Source organism: Crocodylus siamensis, chromosome 13, assembly GCF_052110815.1.
Source record: "Crocodylus siamensis isolate JL-2025a chromosome 13, ASM5211081v1, whole genome shotgun sequence".
In the NCBI taxonomy this organism is placed as follows: domain Eukaryota; kingdom Metazoa; phylum Chordata; order Crocodylia; family Crocodylidae; genus Crocodylus; species Crocodylus siamensis.
Genome location: NC_143407.1, coordinates 35508953 through 35524431, shown reverse-complemented (window position 1 = coordinate 35524431; position 15479 = coordinate 35508953). Strand labels below are relative to the sequence as shown.

The following is a 15479-nucleotide window of genomic DNA, read 5'->3' as shown; positions in this document are numbered from 1 at the left end:
ATGTATGTATGTATGTATCTGAGGCCAAATTAGCCAAAACTAATTCCAAATCCAAGCGTTCAGAACCATAAATGGCCCTATTACTGGCAAACATCCTCCACCCGCACCTGGGGCTTCAGATGTTTCCAAAACCTTTGCTGGGCATCCTACTTGCAGGCTCGGGGTTCAGATGCCCCCGGGTTTTGCTTACCCTCAGCTGTGAGGCCCTCAGAGCAAGCAAGGGAGGAGACTCCCGTTTCCATAAAGGGGGCTTAAATCTGCTGCACCTCAGCCTTTGCTACACATTTGATAGTGATGGGGGAGTTGCTCAACCTCATGGCTTTGGGGTTGGGGCAAGAGAGACGAGCGGCTCTCTGAACCACAAAGGCTCCAGGTTTTGGATTTGGGAGCATCCAAAACCCAAGATGGGTGAGTCTTGGTGGCAGCACCGTGAAGATCTAAACCACTGAGCTGAGCTCAGCCCATGCCATTCAGAACTGACAGGGCTCATTTGGCTTCAGACATGCCATTAAAAAAAAAAAAAAGAGGAAAGGGGCATCCATCACTAGTAAGCAGCTTCCCAGCCCTCAAATGCTGGAGGCTGTAAGGGATGGAGGAACAAGAAGGGGTAAAAACCTGGTCAGCCCCAGTCACTCCTTGCGTGACACCAGAGAAGTAGGGTAGGGCCGAACCTAGGAACAGACAAGACTGCACAAGAGCGACCAGAGCGCCCCCGCAGGGAGCCGAGGCCGCACTTCCGGGCCTCCACGCGGGCCGGCTGCGAAGGGAGAACCACGTGCGCGGGGCGGGGCGTGCCCGGCCGGAGGGGGCGGCCCCGGGCCCACGTGGGTGCTGCCGCGCAGGAAGGCGGGCGCGGCGGCTGGACCATGCAACGGGACTTGGGCAGCCTGCCCCTGGCCCCGGCGCTGCGGGCGCGGCTTGTGGGCGCCGGGTTCAGCACCGCGCAGGAGCTGCTGGAGGTCGGGCCCTGCGAGCTCAGCAAAGGTACCGAGGAGGGGGCTCCCCTGCCGCGCTCCTCCTTCCCTCCCCGGGGCCCCTCTGCTTTCTACCGCCAGCCTTACTTCCACCCTGCCTGCTTGGACTGGTGCAAAGCATTTCTGTGCCCTTGATAAATGCTGGGCAGCCTCTCCGAGAGTCCCTGCTCGCCCTGGCCTCCAGCCGGTCTGAAAAAGCAAATCTCTTTTTCACCCAGGGCTCAGCAGAAAGGGGGTGGGGGGATCCTGCTTTGCTGAGAAAGGGCAGCGCATGGATGAAGAACTGCAGGAGGGTTTCCCTCTTCCACTTGCAACCAATCGGAATCGGTTCAGGCCTCCGGGGAGCCAGGCTGCATCTCCATACCTGTTACTGGAAGGGAAGTAGTTGTACTTCCCCAGCGTTGTTTTCATTTAGATTTGAAATGGGTCTTAAGCCCTTGACATGTTTTTCTGCAGGCATCTAGTTGGTCTAATAATAGAGATCACCTCTATCACCAGTTCTGATTCCTTTTGCCTCTAGACTAATATCGCTACAGCCTGGATACCTAAGTACCCCTCTGTTATTTGGGTGTAGGTTGTAGCTGCCTTGGTCTAAAGGCATAGGCAAACTTTTTTCCAACCATTTGAGTTGGTCTAAGAAAAGATATCAGATTTACTCAACCTTCTCTGCCTCCGTCATTTGAAGCTTGACCGCTTGATGTCACTGTCCCACTAATTTAAAATCACTTGATAACTATAACCCTGCCTCCTTTAACAAGAACATTAAGTTATAGGTACATACAGTCGTACCTGATGTGAAAAACAAATTATCCTCCTCATCCCATTCGGATGCATGGTGCAGGTCAGTCCCGGCCTCCTCTTTGAAAATCAGTTATTGTAGGTACATGCTCCTAATCTTGAACAGGGACAGCCTTGCTCTTCAAGTGGCTTTATTTGTATGGTGTTGTTCGTGGCACAATCAGCTTTTGCAGGGGACAGGAACTACCAGTCAGCATCTCTTTCTGGCCATGTGATTAATCCGTATCTTCTGAATGAGATAATCCTGTTGCAACCAAATGAGAATAGATATTTAATAAAACTGGTGTGAAGTCATTAGGGAAAGAAATCTACAGTCCGGTTTTCAGAGAGGCTGATAGCCTATTTCTCTTACTTCTTTAGGATTTCTTGAACCTCAGTACTTCTGAAAAATGAGACCTGTCTTTTATTTCAAAGAGGTAAACAGGTCAGAAGAGCTAATTTGCTTCCATCGTTATTTTAAAAAAAAATCACACTTTGTTTGTATGTGTGTGTTTTACAAAGGATAAGTGAGGAATTTATAAGTCCAGAAAAGTTGTCTTTGCTATTTATATTGTGACCTGTTGCTGGTTATGAAAAAACAAAACATTTGCTCATGCTTTTGCCTTTCAGAAATTGGAATCTCTAAGGAGGAGGCATTGGAAACGTTGCAGGTTATAAGGCAGGAATGTGATAGCAATGCCGTCAGGACAGGTGGTGACCCCACGGCTCTCCGGAAGTGCACAGCACTGGAGCTCTTAGAACAAGAGCAAGCCCAGGGCTTTGTCATCACCTTCTGTTCAGCGCTAGATGATATGCTGGGTGGTGGCGTGCAGCTGACCAAAATCACTGAGATCTGTGGTGCACCTGGTGTCGGGAAAACGCAGTTATGGTATTTTACTTTTAAATTATTTCTGTGCAACTAAGCATCTAGTTGCCCTTTCGCCCCATCGGTAACTAGGGCCACCTTTCTTTATGCTTGTTTTCGTGGCTGCAACCCCAGATTCTCAATCTGCAAGAATACTCCTGTACTGATTTTATCTTCTTCTACTCACCAGAATTGTCACTTCAGAGGTAAGCTAGAAGGGCAGCCTTATAAATCCCAGTTGGTATCTTTCTGCTTTCTCTGACAGCATGCAGCTGGCAGTAGATGTGCAGATCCCCGAATGTTTTGGCGGGCTGGCTGGAGAAGCAGTTTACATTGATACAGAGGGGAGCTTTATGGTGGAGAGGGTAGTGGACATTGCAACTGCCTGCGTTCAGCATTGCCAACTTATTGCTGAAGCGCAACAGGAAGAAGGTATGTTACTGAGCCATGTTCCTTTCAGCACAGTCAGCTAAGATCAGACAGAGCAAGAACCTCATAACCCTGTCCAGTACTCAAATGCGGATGCACACCTTGCTGAGGTTATTGGACCCGAGCCATGTTTCCTGCCCAGAGCAGGGGGGTTGGACCCGATGATCTCATGAGGTCCCTTCGAGCCCTAAACTTCTGTGAATATGTTCAAAAATACTTCAGAATAGCTGGATTGTAGTTCACTGAAAAGGTTTGTTTTTCTCACAGGTAGCTAAAAGGACCAGTTGTTAATGCATCAGGTCCAGCAGCCTTGATATATTTAGGGAGCATTTTGAGCAAAAGATGTATTTGTTTTGCACAGCTCTAAGGCCCCCCGCAATATTTGATGAGCCATTACCTGCATATTAAGTATTGTTTGGCTATTTTGAACCAGTGTCGTGTTTGTTAGCTGGCTTGAAAGTTAATTCATGAGCAAATCTGATATAGATATAGATAGATATGTATTCATTCAATTGACATTTCTGTACCTCTGCCCTCCACTGGAGGTTTTGGTGCATGTGTGTGAGCAAGTCCCGAGACAGCTTCTAGCACAGTTTCTAAAAAGTCATTTTGCTGTCTGCTTTTAGGCCACAGGGAAAGGAAACTTGTGTCCATTCTCTTCAGCTTTGACCACTGAGTTCCTTTTTGTTTTACAAAGTCTCTATGTTGTTTTTGTTGCCCACAGAAAGGTTGGGGGAATGAGGAGTCTAGCAATGTGCTAGTGCAAACTTCTGTCTTTTTTTTTTTTCCCCAGACCATCATAAAGCCCTGGAGACTTTCTCCCTTGAAGGCATCCTGTCTCATATGTATTACTTCCGTTGCCATGACTACACTGAGCTGCTAGCACAGATTTACCTCCTCCCAGATTTCCTTTCAGAGCATTCAAAGGTAGGGGTTACTGCAGACATAGCTGAAGGTGCCTCACATATCTGGACATGCAAGGAAGACCTTGAGGGTTTGCTGACCGGTACAAGACCAAATCAGTCCCTCTGAACTTCCAACACAGTCGTCAGCTTGGGAATCATGATTTGGCTGATGTCAAGCTTGTAACGAAGTGCTTGTTTTCTTTTTCACCCCAATTTCTGCTTAGTCCTTCTGATAATGTATCCTCTCTGTCCTAATGCTGGGGCTTTTCAGCACTTCACCACAAAGACTACATTTTCTGGGAGCAACAGGATAAGGATTGTCATGGGTCCACCCCCCCAAGTCATATTTGCACCTGGTCAGCATTTTGCAGTGGTGCCAGTGAACGTGATACCAGTTTCATACAGAACTAAAAGTACTCTCAGGGGCTTTGCAATTTAAGGCTGATTTTCCTCTCTCTCAGTACTATCTCTGTTGCTGCAAGCAACTTGAACTTGCAGCTTCATTCTTTGGTGGACACCTTGAAAAGTCACCTAAGTTTTCCTTGAAACAGTATTGTAATGCAGTTTCCTTATCTCCTTGCCAGATTTTATATTCTGTAGGACAGATTATTCCCTGGCAAACTGTACTGTTGATGTTTTGTCCCTTACTGTACTAGAGCACAAATGAACAGTGTTTATAAGACACTGACTTGGATACAGGCTGTCTCTACTATTTCCATTTTCAGATGTTCTTGTAGTGATGAAGGAGCAGGTAGGAGTTTAGCATGTCCTCAGAGAGTGTTGCATTTCCCATTGTGATCTTAGCACAGTTGCAGTGGGTTGCAGTTATGTTGGGCCATCTGTGCAGATTATCCATGCTTGTCCTTAAGCCTTATGCTCTGTGGTCCCTCTGATGAGGAGCTCCCCATGTTAGCACTTTCTGTGCTAAAACTAGCCCGGTTCCTTAAATACTTTTGTAGCTAAGGAATAGAGGCAGGGACCCCAGAAAAGGTCCTGTCTTCATTTTGTGTCATGAATGACACAGCACCATTTTTCAGGTAATTGTGGTGGGTGGCCACAGTATAAAGTTACCTCTTATACAACAAAAAAGACCATGCCAAGAAACCATTTCTGTGATGATAATAAAAGCAACTTATGTCTGATGTGGACTAGGCAACAGTTAGCAAGAGGTTAGAGTCTTAAATTGCAACCAGAGAGATTTAGATCATGCAGTAGGAAGATCTTTCTATCATGGGTAACCACTGGAACAGATCCCCTAGAGACTGTGGAATGTCTGTTAAAAGTTTTCAGTGCAGGTTAGGCAAACATTTGTCTGGGATGGTTTAGATGTAAGTGAACATGCCTTGAGCAGGGGGCTGGAGTGGATGACATTGTGAGATCCCTTCCAGCCCTATTTTTCTGTGATTCTAAGTTATTAGTTATAATTCGGCTTGGCAGGATTCAATTTTTATTGACAGGCAGTGATAAATACTGATTTTGCTTGACGCTCGCAGACTGGCAGAAAAATATTTCCATCGGTAATCCATCAACATTTACATAAAGGAGACTTAAAAAACATCCAGGATGGAGGTAAAGAAATTTGGAGTAGGGGGCACTGCACATGCACATGCACACACATGCATGCTTACACTCAAATGCACAGCAGCTACTGCAGGAGCTGGGGTTTGTGCTGGTAAGGCTGTGCTGGGAGAGGGGTGGGAGGAGCAAAGGTTGTAGCAGTGGAGAACCAAGTGCTGCTGACCACTTACTCTGCCCACATCCCAGCTGGGGCATGGGCCAGACTTCCATGGAGTCCAACCCAGCTTCTATGGGAGTTTGGCCACTGCCCCAATCACGCAGGGGCCAGGCCAGGCTTCACAGGAGTTTGGTCCCTGCCCCAGCTGGGATCAGGGCAGAGCTGTGAGCCAACGGCACCAGGTTCCAAGGCACTACCAGTTCTGCTTCTCCAACCCCCGTATCCTGGAACAGCCTTACTGGTAATAGCACCCTGCTCATGCAGCAGCCATTCTGTATGCATGCATGTATGTGTTAAACGGATTAAAAATAAAAAACAGCCCTTAATTTCATGCAGCCCTGAAAATTTTAGTCGGTAAAAATCAAAATAAATGCATAAAAAGAAACAGTCAGTTTTAGCTGTCAGAAAAAAAATTGAATTCTGCCAAGCTTAGTTTTTATTTAGTCTTGAGTGCTTTAACCTAAGAAGCACGCTGATTTTGTGACAAGTGCAATAGCAAAAAAAAATCCGTTAATTTACCAGCTTGCTTGTTTAGCTCTTGTTCAGATAGATGCATATGCAGGGTCTTAAAACTTGCCTTTCTAGCCCATTGGATTGTGCTGTTAAACTGTTTTTGCCCATTTCTTTAAGGACAGGGTGAATATTAACACCAGAAGTGATGCATGAGGGGAACACATGGAATGTTGTGAAAGAGGATCTCGGGAAAAGGGAGAGTGAAAACGAGTGTGCCAGATGTTAATTCTGCCTCTTTCAGCTCCATCTCACTTTTCAGCTTCCATTTTTTTCCTCTGAGTCTCTTTGCAGTTCTCCGGCGTGACATTTGCTATAGGCTTGTATGTTCCAGCCCTAAAGCTATTTTCCAGTGATGAGTTAAATCAGTAATTTGAAAACAACAGGGTTTCCCACTGTCATTTTCAAGCTTCTGTCTTGTGCATCAATGCAAGAACTTGCAGATTCCCTTAATGCTGTTGTTGTGGCAGCCTGCCATGCAAACAATATAGAAATACCAGGGTCACCCTCCTATACTTGAAGAAATTTTGGCCATCACAAATGCTACCACAAATGGAGCTGAAATAAATCAAAATCCCAAGCTGCTGTGGATGTGGTGCTTTGATGATGATGAGCCTGCAGCAGTATAATACTCCTGTCACTGCTAATGAATACTTCAGGAAAGAGTTCAGCAAAGCAAACACCTCCAGGGGAGATAGGCACCCAACTCCAAGTGCCTGGTGTTTTTGTAAATTTCTGTTAATATCCATGTTTCCAAGCTAGATTCCTGTTTAAAGTAGCTCACAGATACTGGAGCATATTACAGAAAATCCTCAGGCCAGCACAATTTTGGGGGGCGGGTGAACAAAATAATTGGAGGGGGATGAGAAGTACTAGCTCTGTTCAGCATTTTGTTTCCCTTAGCTTCTGTTTTTCATGGCTGCTCTTGTCCAGCTTTCTTTTATCTATCTGGATACAAATTTAACACCAGTTCTCTTTGCTCTTTGTGTGTAGGTCCGGTTGGTAGCGGTTGATGGAATTGCATTCCCTTTTCGTCATGACTTTGAGGACCTCTCACTCCGAACAAGGCTTCTGAATGGCCTCGCTCAACAGCTGATCAGCATAGCAAATGATCATAAATTAGCTGTAAGTTTTGAGACAACGTTAAGTCCAAGGACATGCTATTTGACAGTACATTCCAAAGGTTTCTTCTAACATCTCTGGCAGCAGCTAAGCATAGCCAAGTAAAGCTGCAGGCATGGAAGTCAAGCTTGTTGGGTGCCTGTCTGGTCAGCTGATAGGAGGAACATGAGCAGGATTTGGACAATAGATCTTTCTCTTGAGCTTTCCTTAAACAAGTTAAAATTACCTGAAAAGTATTAGTTGAATCTTTTTAGCTAACTGATCAAATAGCAGTTCTTTGAAGCCCATATCATCTCTCACCCTCTTCCACCATGATCTTGGTTGGAAAATGCATTTTAAGTACAGTAGCAGATGCAGTGGAGCCTGCTTGAAGGGAAATGGAGTACAAGGGACTGCATTGGCCTTGGCGAGATGGAGGAGGTGCAAGAGAACCTGCCATATCTGCCAGGGTCGAGAGGGAATGCTTTCTCCTGCCTGTCCTTTCAGGCTATTGTGAAACACTGTCTAACGTGAAGTTCCTAACTAACTCGCACACACACACTTCAGCCCATATGAAATGGCTTTAATCTCCAAAGATACCCAGGAATAGAAGAAAAGAGCTCATTTAGCTACTTCCTCCCATACATACATGCACATTAAAATGAGCTAAACTATTCAGCAACCTGGACATAAATTGGACACAGTTTAAAAAGGACCACCTTTACTGAATAACCACTTTATTTGCTACGGGTTAGCTCGTTAATTTGGCATCCGTGGAAACTGGTAGCGTCCTGCCTGTAGCTTGTTTCTGCACCACATACCACAATATGGAGGTCTGCAAATGTGCAGCCATCTAGCCAGCAGATGGCACTCGGAAGCTACAGCTGTTCGGAGGGGGTGTTTTTGAGACCTGCAGCACAGAGAGGCACTGTTCAGGAATTAAAGCTTATGCAATCTCAAAATGGTGCTTGTCCATGCACCGTTTCCAGGTGACTTGCTTCTTTGTCTCCCAGAACGCTCTCATGCAATTGGCTTTTGTTTGTGTGGCTAAAAATAAGTCTCTCCCCTGTGTTTCCTCAGATAGCTATGGATGGAAAAGTGCATAACTGTGCATGCTGCCAGCTTTACAAATTTGTGCCTGCCAGTAACAGCAATCCCAACGTGAACTACAAAGGGGTTTCCTTCACGTGTGGGCACCAAGGGATACAAGTGCTGGGTGAAGACTAGTTTTGTACAGCCCTCTGTAGATTCAACCATGCTGGCCCATAAATTGGGTGTCCTGTGAACTTGTCATCAGATCGTTCCTTTTTTTTCATCTGAGTGATGCATGCATAGGTTTTGTTTTTATTGAACAGTGGATCAGTTCCTCTTCAACAGCTGCTCCTCGGGAAATGATCAATCATAACCTATAGGAAAGAGCCTCGTGAATTGACTACTCAAGCAGGAGTCCATACAGCAGGGATGATGAGCAGTGGCAAACCCTAGCATTCAGGGTAGGCACCATTTCAACAAAAGCAAAACAAACAAACATTACAATTAATATCTCCTAAATCACCAAAACTAGTGTTTCAAGTCAGCTATTACCTTGCTCCTTTTCATCTCACCCACCCCCAGTTCTACCAGGGATCTGACCTAGACTGTCTGTGAACCTCCTACAGAGGATTCTTGCTGTAAAAACACGCCTCCACTCTGTCTGTTCTCACGCATTCTGGTTTATAGTGTACCCACTTGTGCATTTTTAGACTACAAGCTGCAGGGAATCTGCTCATCCCTAGGCACACGCACACTTTGTACAGCACCGGGTTCATTACGACACAGTGGTGAAGTCTGCCTGTGCAGAGGTGCCAACACAAGTCCTGTACACATGAATAAATACAATGTGTATTAGCTGCTGCTTGGCAGCCAGTGTAATAGAGATGACTGTATGGTGTTTGTGCATCTGGCATAAGGAGAGGTTTCGCTTTAGAATTACAATCCTGACAGAGGGAAAATCCTGCTCCCCACCAGACTGAAAACATTTTTTGTAGAGTTCAGACCCACTGGGGATATCAGCACAGTAAGCCTTCGCTTTCTCTCATCACTCACTACAGCCCCTTTCCAGTTGGCAGGAATTTTGCCTGAGTAATTATAAGATCAGATCAGGAATACAGCAGTTCTTGAGAGAGGCTTTTTGGAAACTGGCTTTTTCTTTCATACATAACTGTTTCCCTGTATTTTTCTTTTTGCCCACCCCTTCTTTTTCCCTTAGGTAATTTTGACAAATCAAATGACAACAAGGATTGGACAAAGTCAGTCCACGTTGGTTCCTGCTTTAGGTAGGTGGTTTAGCCAGCAAGCTGGAAAGTATATTAGCCTTTTGATGTTTGCTTTTTTTTCCTGGTTTGCACTGTGAACAGAAATCTGAAAATGTCTTCTGTAATTTGTATGGCTGTGTAGGGAAATGCTGAGAGAGAAGCAGAATGATCTGAACTTGGAGCTTCTTAGTTATGGCTTTGGAGAGACGTGCAGTAAATTGTCATGTCAGGGTTTTCACCAAAGGCTTCAGTTGGCTGCTATTAAAACATGTTCTTTTCTCAGATATGGCAGCTCAGATTCTAGCCTAGAAAAGGATTTTCTAAATCTTCACAGATATTAAAACAGGAAGTGCCTTGTTACATTTTTAGTTGCAGTTTGGAAATGTTGCTAGATGCTTTGGGCGGGGAGGGTGGGTCCTCCCTTTTTAATTTCAAAAAGCTTTCTACTAACCCTGAAATTAGACCTGTGGAGATTCCTTTACATGACTGAGGGCGATATTGTGAACTCATCGCTCTGTTAAATGGGTACAGTAATTAGTTTCTAGAATCTGCATCTCACACATCACAGGGGGTCCTACAAAGACCCTAAGCAATTGTGACCCCACCATACTCGAATCTTTTTCTCCTTTCGTTCACTGCTTCCCATTTCCCCTCCTAAATATATTCAAACACAATGGCAAGCCAGTCATTGAAAATGTACAGCTAATGATTGATAGTGTCCAAAAGTGTTTCAGATTTGGTTCCTGTGCTAGGACTATATAACAACTTGTCCCTCACCACGTATAGTTATGAAGAGTCAGTGGGAGGAAAGGAGGGATTCTGTATGTGGCCATCTACTACAGGCTATCCATAAACAGGGTAAACAGATTGCTCTAGTCTCTCCTGGAAGCACTGTAATCTGTATGGGCCTTTCTGCTCTGCCTACAGGGCAGACGGGAGCAGTTTGCTTGAACTGGCCAAATTAAGCTTTACATGTCTTGTCTTGGTTTATGTTGTAACTTATTAGTTCAAATTGTAATTGGAGGGAAAATGTTCTCTGCATACAGCTTCAGTTTCTGTGAACCAAGTAATGATTCCCTTGATTATGCTGGGAAGGGGGAAGTACAAAGGCAAAGATGTTCCCAATGTCTGTTCAGTCGTTGAACCATTTGGCACAGATGTAAGATAAAATGAACAAATACAAGGCGTCTCCTTGGAGAATGCTGCATTTTGAACTGTACATGCAGATAAAGTCCTTGCTTTCAGTATTTGACCCTTTGTCATCTTTACCTCCTGCTCTCTGCTGGATTCATTGTTATTGGCAGCTTTTCTGGCTACAAAGTGAATTCAAGTCAATAGAGTCTATCTTTTTTTAAATAGTCTATATTTAAATGCTGCTCAGCTTACAGGGTCATAGACACAGTGAAGAATGTGAAAGGATTCCATCCATATAGGTGATTGTCCCAAGCTGTTACGGTCTGTATTGCACACGATTCTGGACAGCAGGATAATACCTATCCATTGTAGAGGACTTTGGTCTAAACTAGTTGTATGTAGCCATACATTTGTTAGCCAAACAGTCTTTCTTCTTGCTATGATCAAGGTTTGTTCCCAGCTGGTGAAATATTCAGGCTGAGAGATGCCCCACTCATCCAAGTTTAATCGTATATAGCCGTTTCTCTGAGGTTGAACATACCAAAGCAGTGCAGGGCTGTGTGCAACGTGACATGTACTCATCCTCGACGCTATTTTTAGTGTCATTAGGAGTATTGTTAGGGTGATTTTAAGGCCCATTCTGAAAGGCAAGTGTTACTGCAACCGTCCTGTAATGAAGGTAAAGTGCATCTCTCCCCCATGCTGCTGGTTGTAGCCAAAGGGACTATTAAATGATGGCTCAGTGGCAAATCCCTGAGCAAAGATGGCATTTGATTTATTTGCATTTCCAGACAGCTGGGTTTACTTGCCAGCTGCCTCTGTCAGTGTTTGTCAGTTCCCTTGCCTCCCCCACCAAACATTTTTTCATTGATTTTTAGTGGGTCCAAGAAACAGTCTCTCTCAAGATTTCACAAGAGCATTAATCCTTAAACTCTTACTCAGCTTTCCAGTGGAAGGGAAGCCCTTAATTATGCCAAAACCCAGACGCTGCAAGGTATTAAGAGAAGAACTGTTTGGGAACAGGACAGCTTTCTCTACTGCTAAGAGCTAAGCTGGGTGTTCCTAGACATTTTTACTTGGTATATTTAGCAATTAGGTCAAATATTTATTTGTAACCAGTCTAAGTCAGAAGCCTCACATTTTGCAACAACACTTTTTTTCTTGTAATTGTTGTGCTTGGATACACTGTTACAAATGGGGATAAATTTCCATTTTAAAATTCATATTGTGATCTTTGACTCTCAACCACCTCCAAAAGACAGTACCTTAAATCCCAGCTTAGTGTAAATACGATGGAGTGGGATCTGGCAAGATGCCTCAAGGGTCTAGGCGTACCAAGCTTTTTTTAATTTGAGGATCTTTCATCAGAGTTGTACTGCTTTTCCGACTGTGTACAGTAATGAAGATGGAAGTGGGTAGGGTTGGTGACATGTCGGAGACTGACAAATATACTGACTTGGAAGTTATAGAGTTGCTTGGAGATGAATAGGAGATGGTTGCTGCACTTAGCTAGATGAATCCTTTAACATCCTATCCGTCTTCTGACTACAGAACGTCTCGTGGGATAGGCCGAGGAAAAAATCTGGATAGAGCTGTTTTTAAATTAAATGATGTTGCAGCTTGTGGTCAGATGTGAAATGAAACATTGGAATTGCTTTGTGTGGCATGGTATATCTGCCCCAGTTTCTGAGCAGTCTGATCCTTGAAAAGGTATCTCTCAAAATTTGCTTGTGGCTTGTCAGTACTTCGGTAATCATGAATTTTCCTTCTTGAGGCCCAGGCTCCCGTGGAAAGCTAGCAAGGTCTGCATGCTTGGAGACAAAAGCAGAGCCAAAATATAGCAGCACCCTTGCATTTGGCTGCAGGGATATCCTCTATACTTAACTCTGGGGGACACAACGGTGGGAGTCTACTACAGACCTCCCACTCAAAGTCCTGAGCTTGACCAGGAGTTCGCCCGGGAACTGACTGAGGCCGCTTGCTCCAGGACCTTGGTTGTCATGGGCGACTTCAATTATCCGGACATTTCCTGGGAAGATCACTCAGCAAAACCCGAGCGGTCGCAAAGCTTTCTCTCGTGCGTGGATGACCTCTACTTGACTCAAGAAGTCTGTGGGCCAACGAGAGGCAAAGCGCTGCTCGACCTGGTACTGGCTATGGGGGACGACCTAATCAGCAACCTAGTGATCGATGGGAAGCTGGGTGACAGCGACCACGAGCTGATCACCTTCACCATCCGCCGTAAAGCTGGCAAATCAGTCAGCAACACAGAAGTCCTTGACTTCAGAAAAGCCGACTTTGACAAGCTCAAGAGGCTTGTCGGTCAGGCCCTCAGGGACCATGACCCCAGGGAGAGGGGAGTTCAAGAAGAGTGGTTGCTTCTCAAGGAAGCGATCCTCAATGCACAAGCTAAATCTATTCCAACACGGAGGAAAGGCAGCAAGAAGGCACAGCAGCCCTCTTGGCTCTCTAGGGACCTAGCGGACCTCCTGCGGCTAAAAAGGAAAGCCTACAAAGGATGGAGGATGGGATTCACCTCCAAGGAGGATTATTCTGTGCTGGTCCGGTCTTGCAGGGAGCAAACCAGGAAAGCCAAGACTGCAACTGAACTCCAACTAGCTTCAAGCATAAAGGACAACAAAAAGTCCTTTTTCAGATATGTGGGGAGCCGGAGGAAAAGCAAGGGCAATGTTGGACCCCTGCTAAACCAGATGGGGCAACTGACAACTGATGCCCAGGAAAAAGCCAACCTATTAAATAGGTACTTTGCGTCAGTCTTTCATCAGTCCCATGGGACGTCCATGCCTGCTATGGGACAGGGAGATCCGGGTGATGGGGATCCCCTACCCTCCATAAATGCTGACCTCCTGAAGGAACGCCTTGAGAAGCTGGATACCTTCAAGTCAGCCGGCCCTGACAATCTGCACCCCAGGGTACTCAAGGAGCTGGCAGGCGTCATAGCCCAGCCCCTGGCACGGGTCTTTGAAAACTCCTGGCGCTCTGGTGTAGTGCCCGAAGACTGGAAGAAGGCCAATGTGGTGCCGATCTTCAAGAAAGGGAGGAGAGTGGATCCGGCTAACTACAGGCCCATTAGCCTGACTTGTATCCTGGGGAAGATCCTAGAAAAGTTTATTAAGGAGACCATCCTTGATGGACTGGCCCAGGCTAACATCCTAAGGGGTAGCAAGCACGGGTTTGTTGCGGGTAGGTCTTGTTTGACCAATCTGATTTCCTTCTATGACCAGGTGACCTATCACCTGGACAAGGGAGAAGAGATTGATGTCATATATCTTGACTTCAAAAAAGCCTTTGATCTGGTATCCCACGATCACCTCTTGGCCAAACTGCCCAGTTGTGGCCTTGGCTCCACCACGATCCGCTGGCTGGGAAATTGGCTTCGTGGTCGGACCCAGAGGGTTGTGGTTGATGGCAGTCACTCATCGTGGTGCCCTGTGACCAGTGGGGTCCCTCAAGGCTCTGTCCTGGGACCCATCCTGTTCAACATCTTCATTAACGATGTGGACATTGGAGTCAGGAGTGGACTGGCCAAGTTCGCCGATGACACCAAACTTTGGGGCAAAGCATCCACGCCAGAAGATAGGCGGGTGATCCAGGCTGACCTGGACAAGCTCAGCAAATGGGCAGACGAGAACCTGATGGTGTTTAACACCGAAAAATGCAAGGTTCTCCACCTTGGGAGGAAAAACCTGCAGCATCCTTATAGGCTCGGCAGTGCTACGTTGGATAGCACTACAGAAGAAAGAAACTTGGGGGTCATCATTGACCACAAGATAAACGTGAGCCATCAATGTGATGCTGCAGCTAGTAAAGCGACCAAAACGCTGACTTGCATCCATAGATGCTTCTCGAGCAAATCCCGGGACGTCATTCTCCCCTTGTACTCGGCCTTGGTGAGGCCGCAGCTGGAGTACTGCGTCCAGTTTTGGGCTCCACAATTCAAAAAGGATGTGGAGAAGCTTGAGAGTGTCCAGAGGAGAGCCACGCGCATGATCAGAGGTCAGGAAAACAGATCTTACAATGACAGGCTGAGAGCCACGGGACTCTTTAGCCTGGAAAAGCGTAGGCTCAGGGGGGATCTGATGGCCACCTATAAGTTTATCAGGGGTGACCACCAGGATCTGGGGGAACGTCTGTTCACCAGAGCGCCCCGAGGGATGACGAGGTCGAACGGTCACAAACTCCTGCAAGACCGTTTCAGGCTGGACATAAGGAAGAATTTCTTTCCTGTCCGAGCCCCCAAGGTCTGGAACAGTCTGCCAGCGGAGGTGGTTCAAGCACCTACATTGAACACTTTCAAGAGTAAATTGGATGCTTATCTTGCTGGGATCCTATGACCCCAGCTGACTTCCTGCCCTTTGGGCAGGGGGCTGGACTCGATGATCTCCCGAGGTCCCCTCCAGCCCTAATGTCTATGAAATCTATGAAATCTATGTAGAGATGGGAAAACTCTTACTATGTGAGCCATATTAATGCTGTTGCTACTGTCCATCTTCTAGTTAAATATCTATATACACATTCTATGAATGTGAAAGCATCACTTCAAATTTATGCTTTGTTTAAAAAAATCAGGGAAGGTAATAAATTCCTTGGCACTTCCATAAACTGATAAAGGGTTGTGAAGTCCTTCCAGATGTATTTCTGGGGGCACCAAGTTACATTTCTTTTGTTTGTGTGTTTTATCATCTTAGAGGAGGACTGATTTTTTTTCTTTCTGGAAGTTAAATCCATTGATAC

At 45.8% G+C, this 15479-nt stretch overlaps 1 protein-coding gene across 3 annotated transcripts in view; it reads left to right on the top strand.

Annotated features, from left to right (window-relative positions):
- The window catches only part of RAD51C (RAD51 paralog C), a 29311-nt gene that overhangs the window by 1671 nt on the left and 12161 nt on the right, over window positions 1-15479 (top strand). Inside the window, exons 1-6 of one of the 3 annotated variants that reach the window (XM_090025509.1) lie at window positions 781-984; window positions 2382-2640; window positions 2882-3048; window positions 3839-3972; window positions 7189-7320; window positions 9545-9611. In XM_090025509.1, coding sequence (XP_089881635.1) covers window positions 867-984; window positions 2382-2640; window positions 2882-3048; window positions 3839-3972; window positions 7189-7320; window positions 9545-9611 — 877 coding nt within the window. In that variant the 5' untranslated portion in view covers window positions 781-866. Of the gene's footprint in view, window positions 1-780; window positions 985-2381; window positions 2641-2881; window positions 3049-3838; window positions 3973-7188; window positions 7321-9544; window positions 9612-15479 lie in introns of those variants that run through there. The other 2 variants (XM_090025507.1, XM_090025508.1) reach the window with 2 other exon arrangements.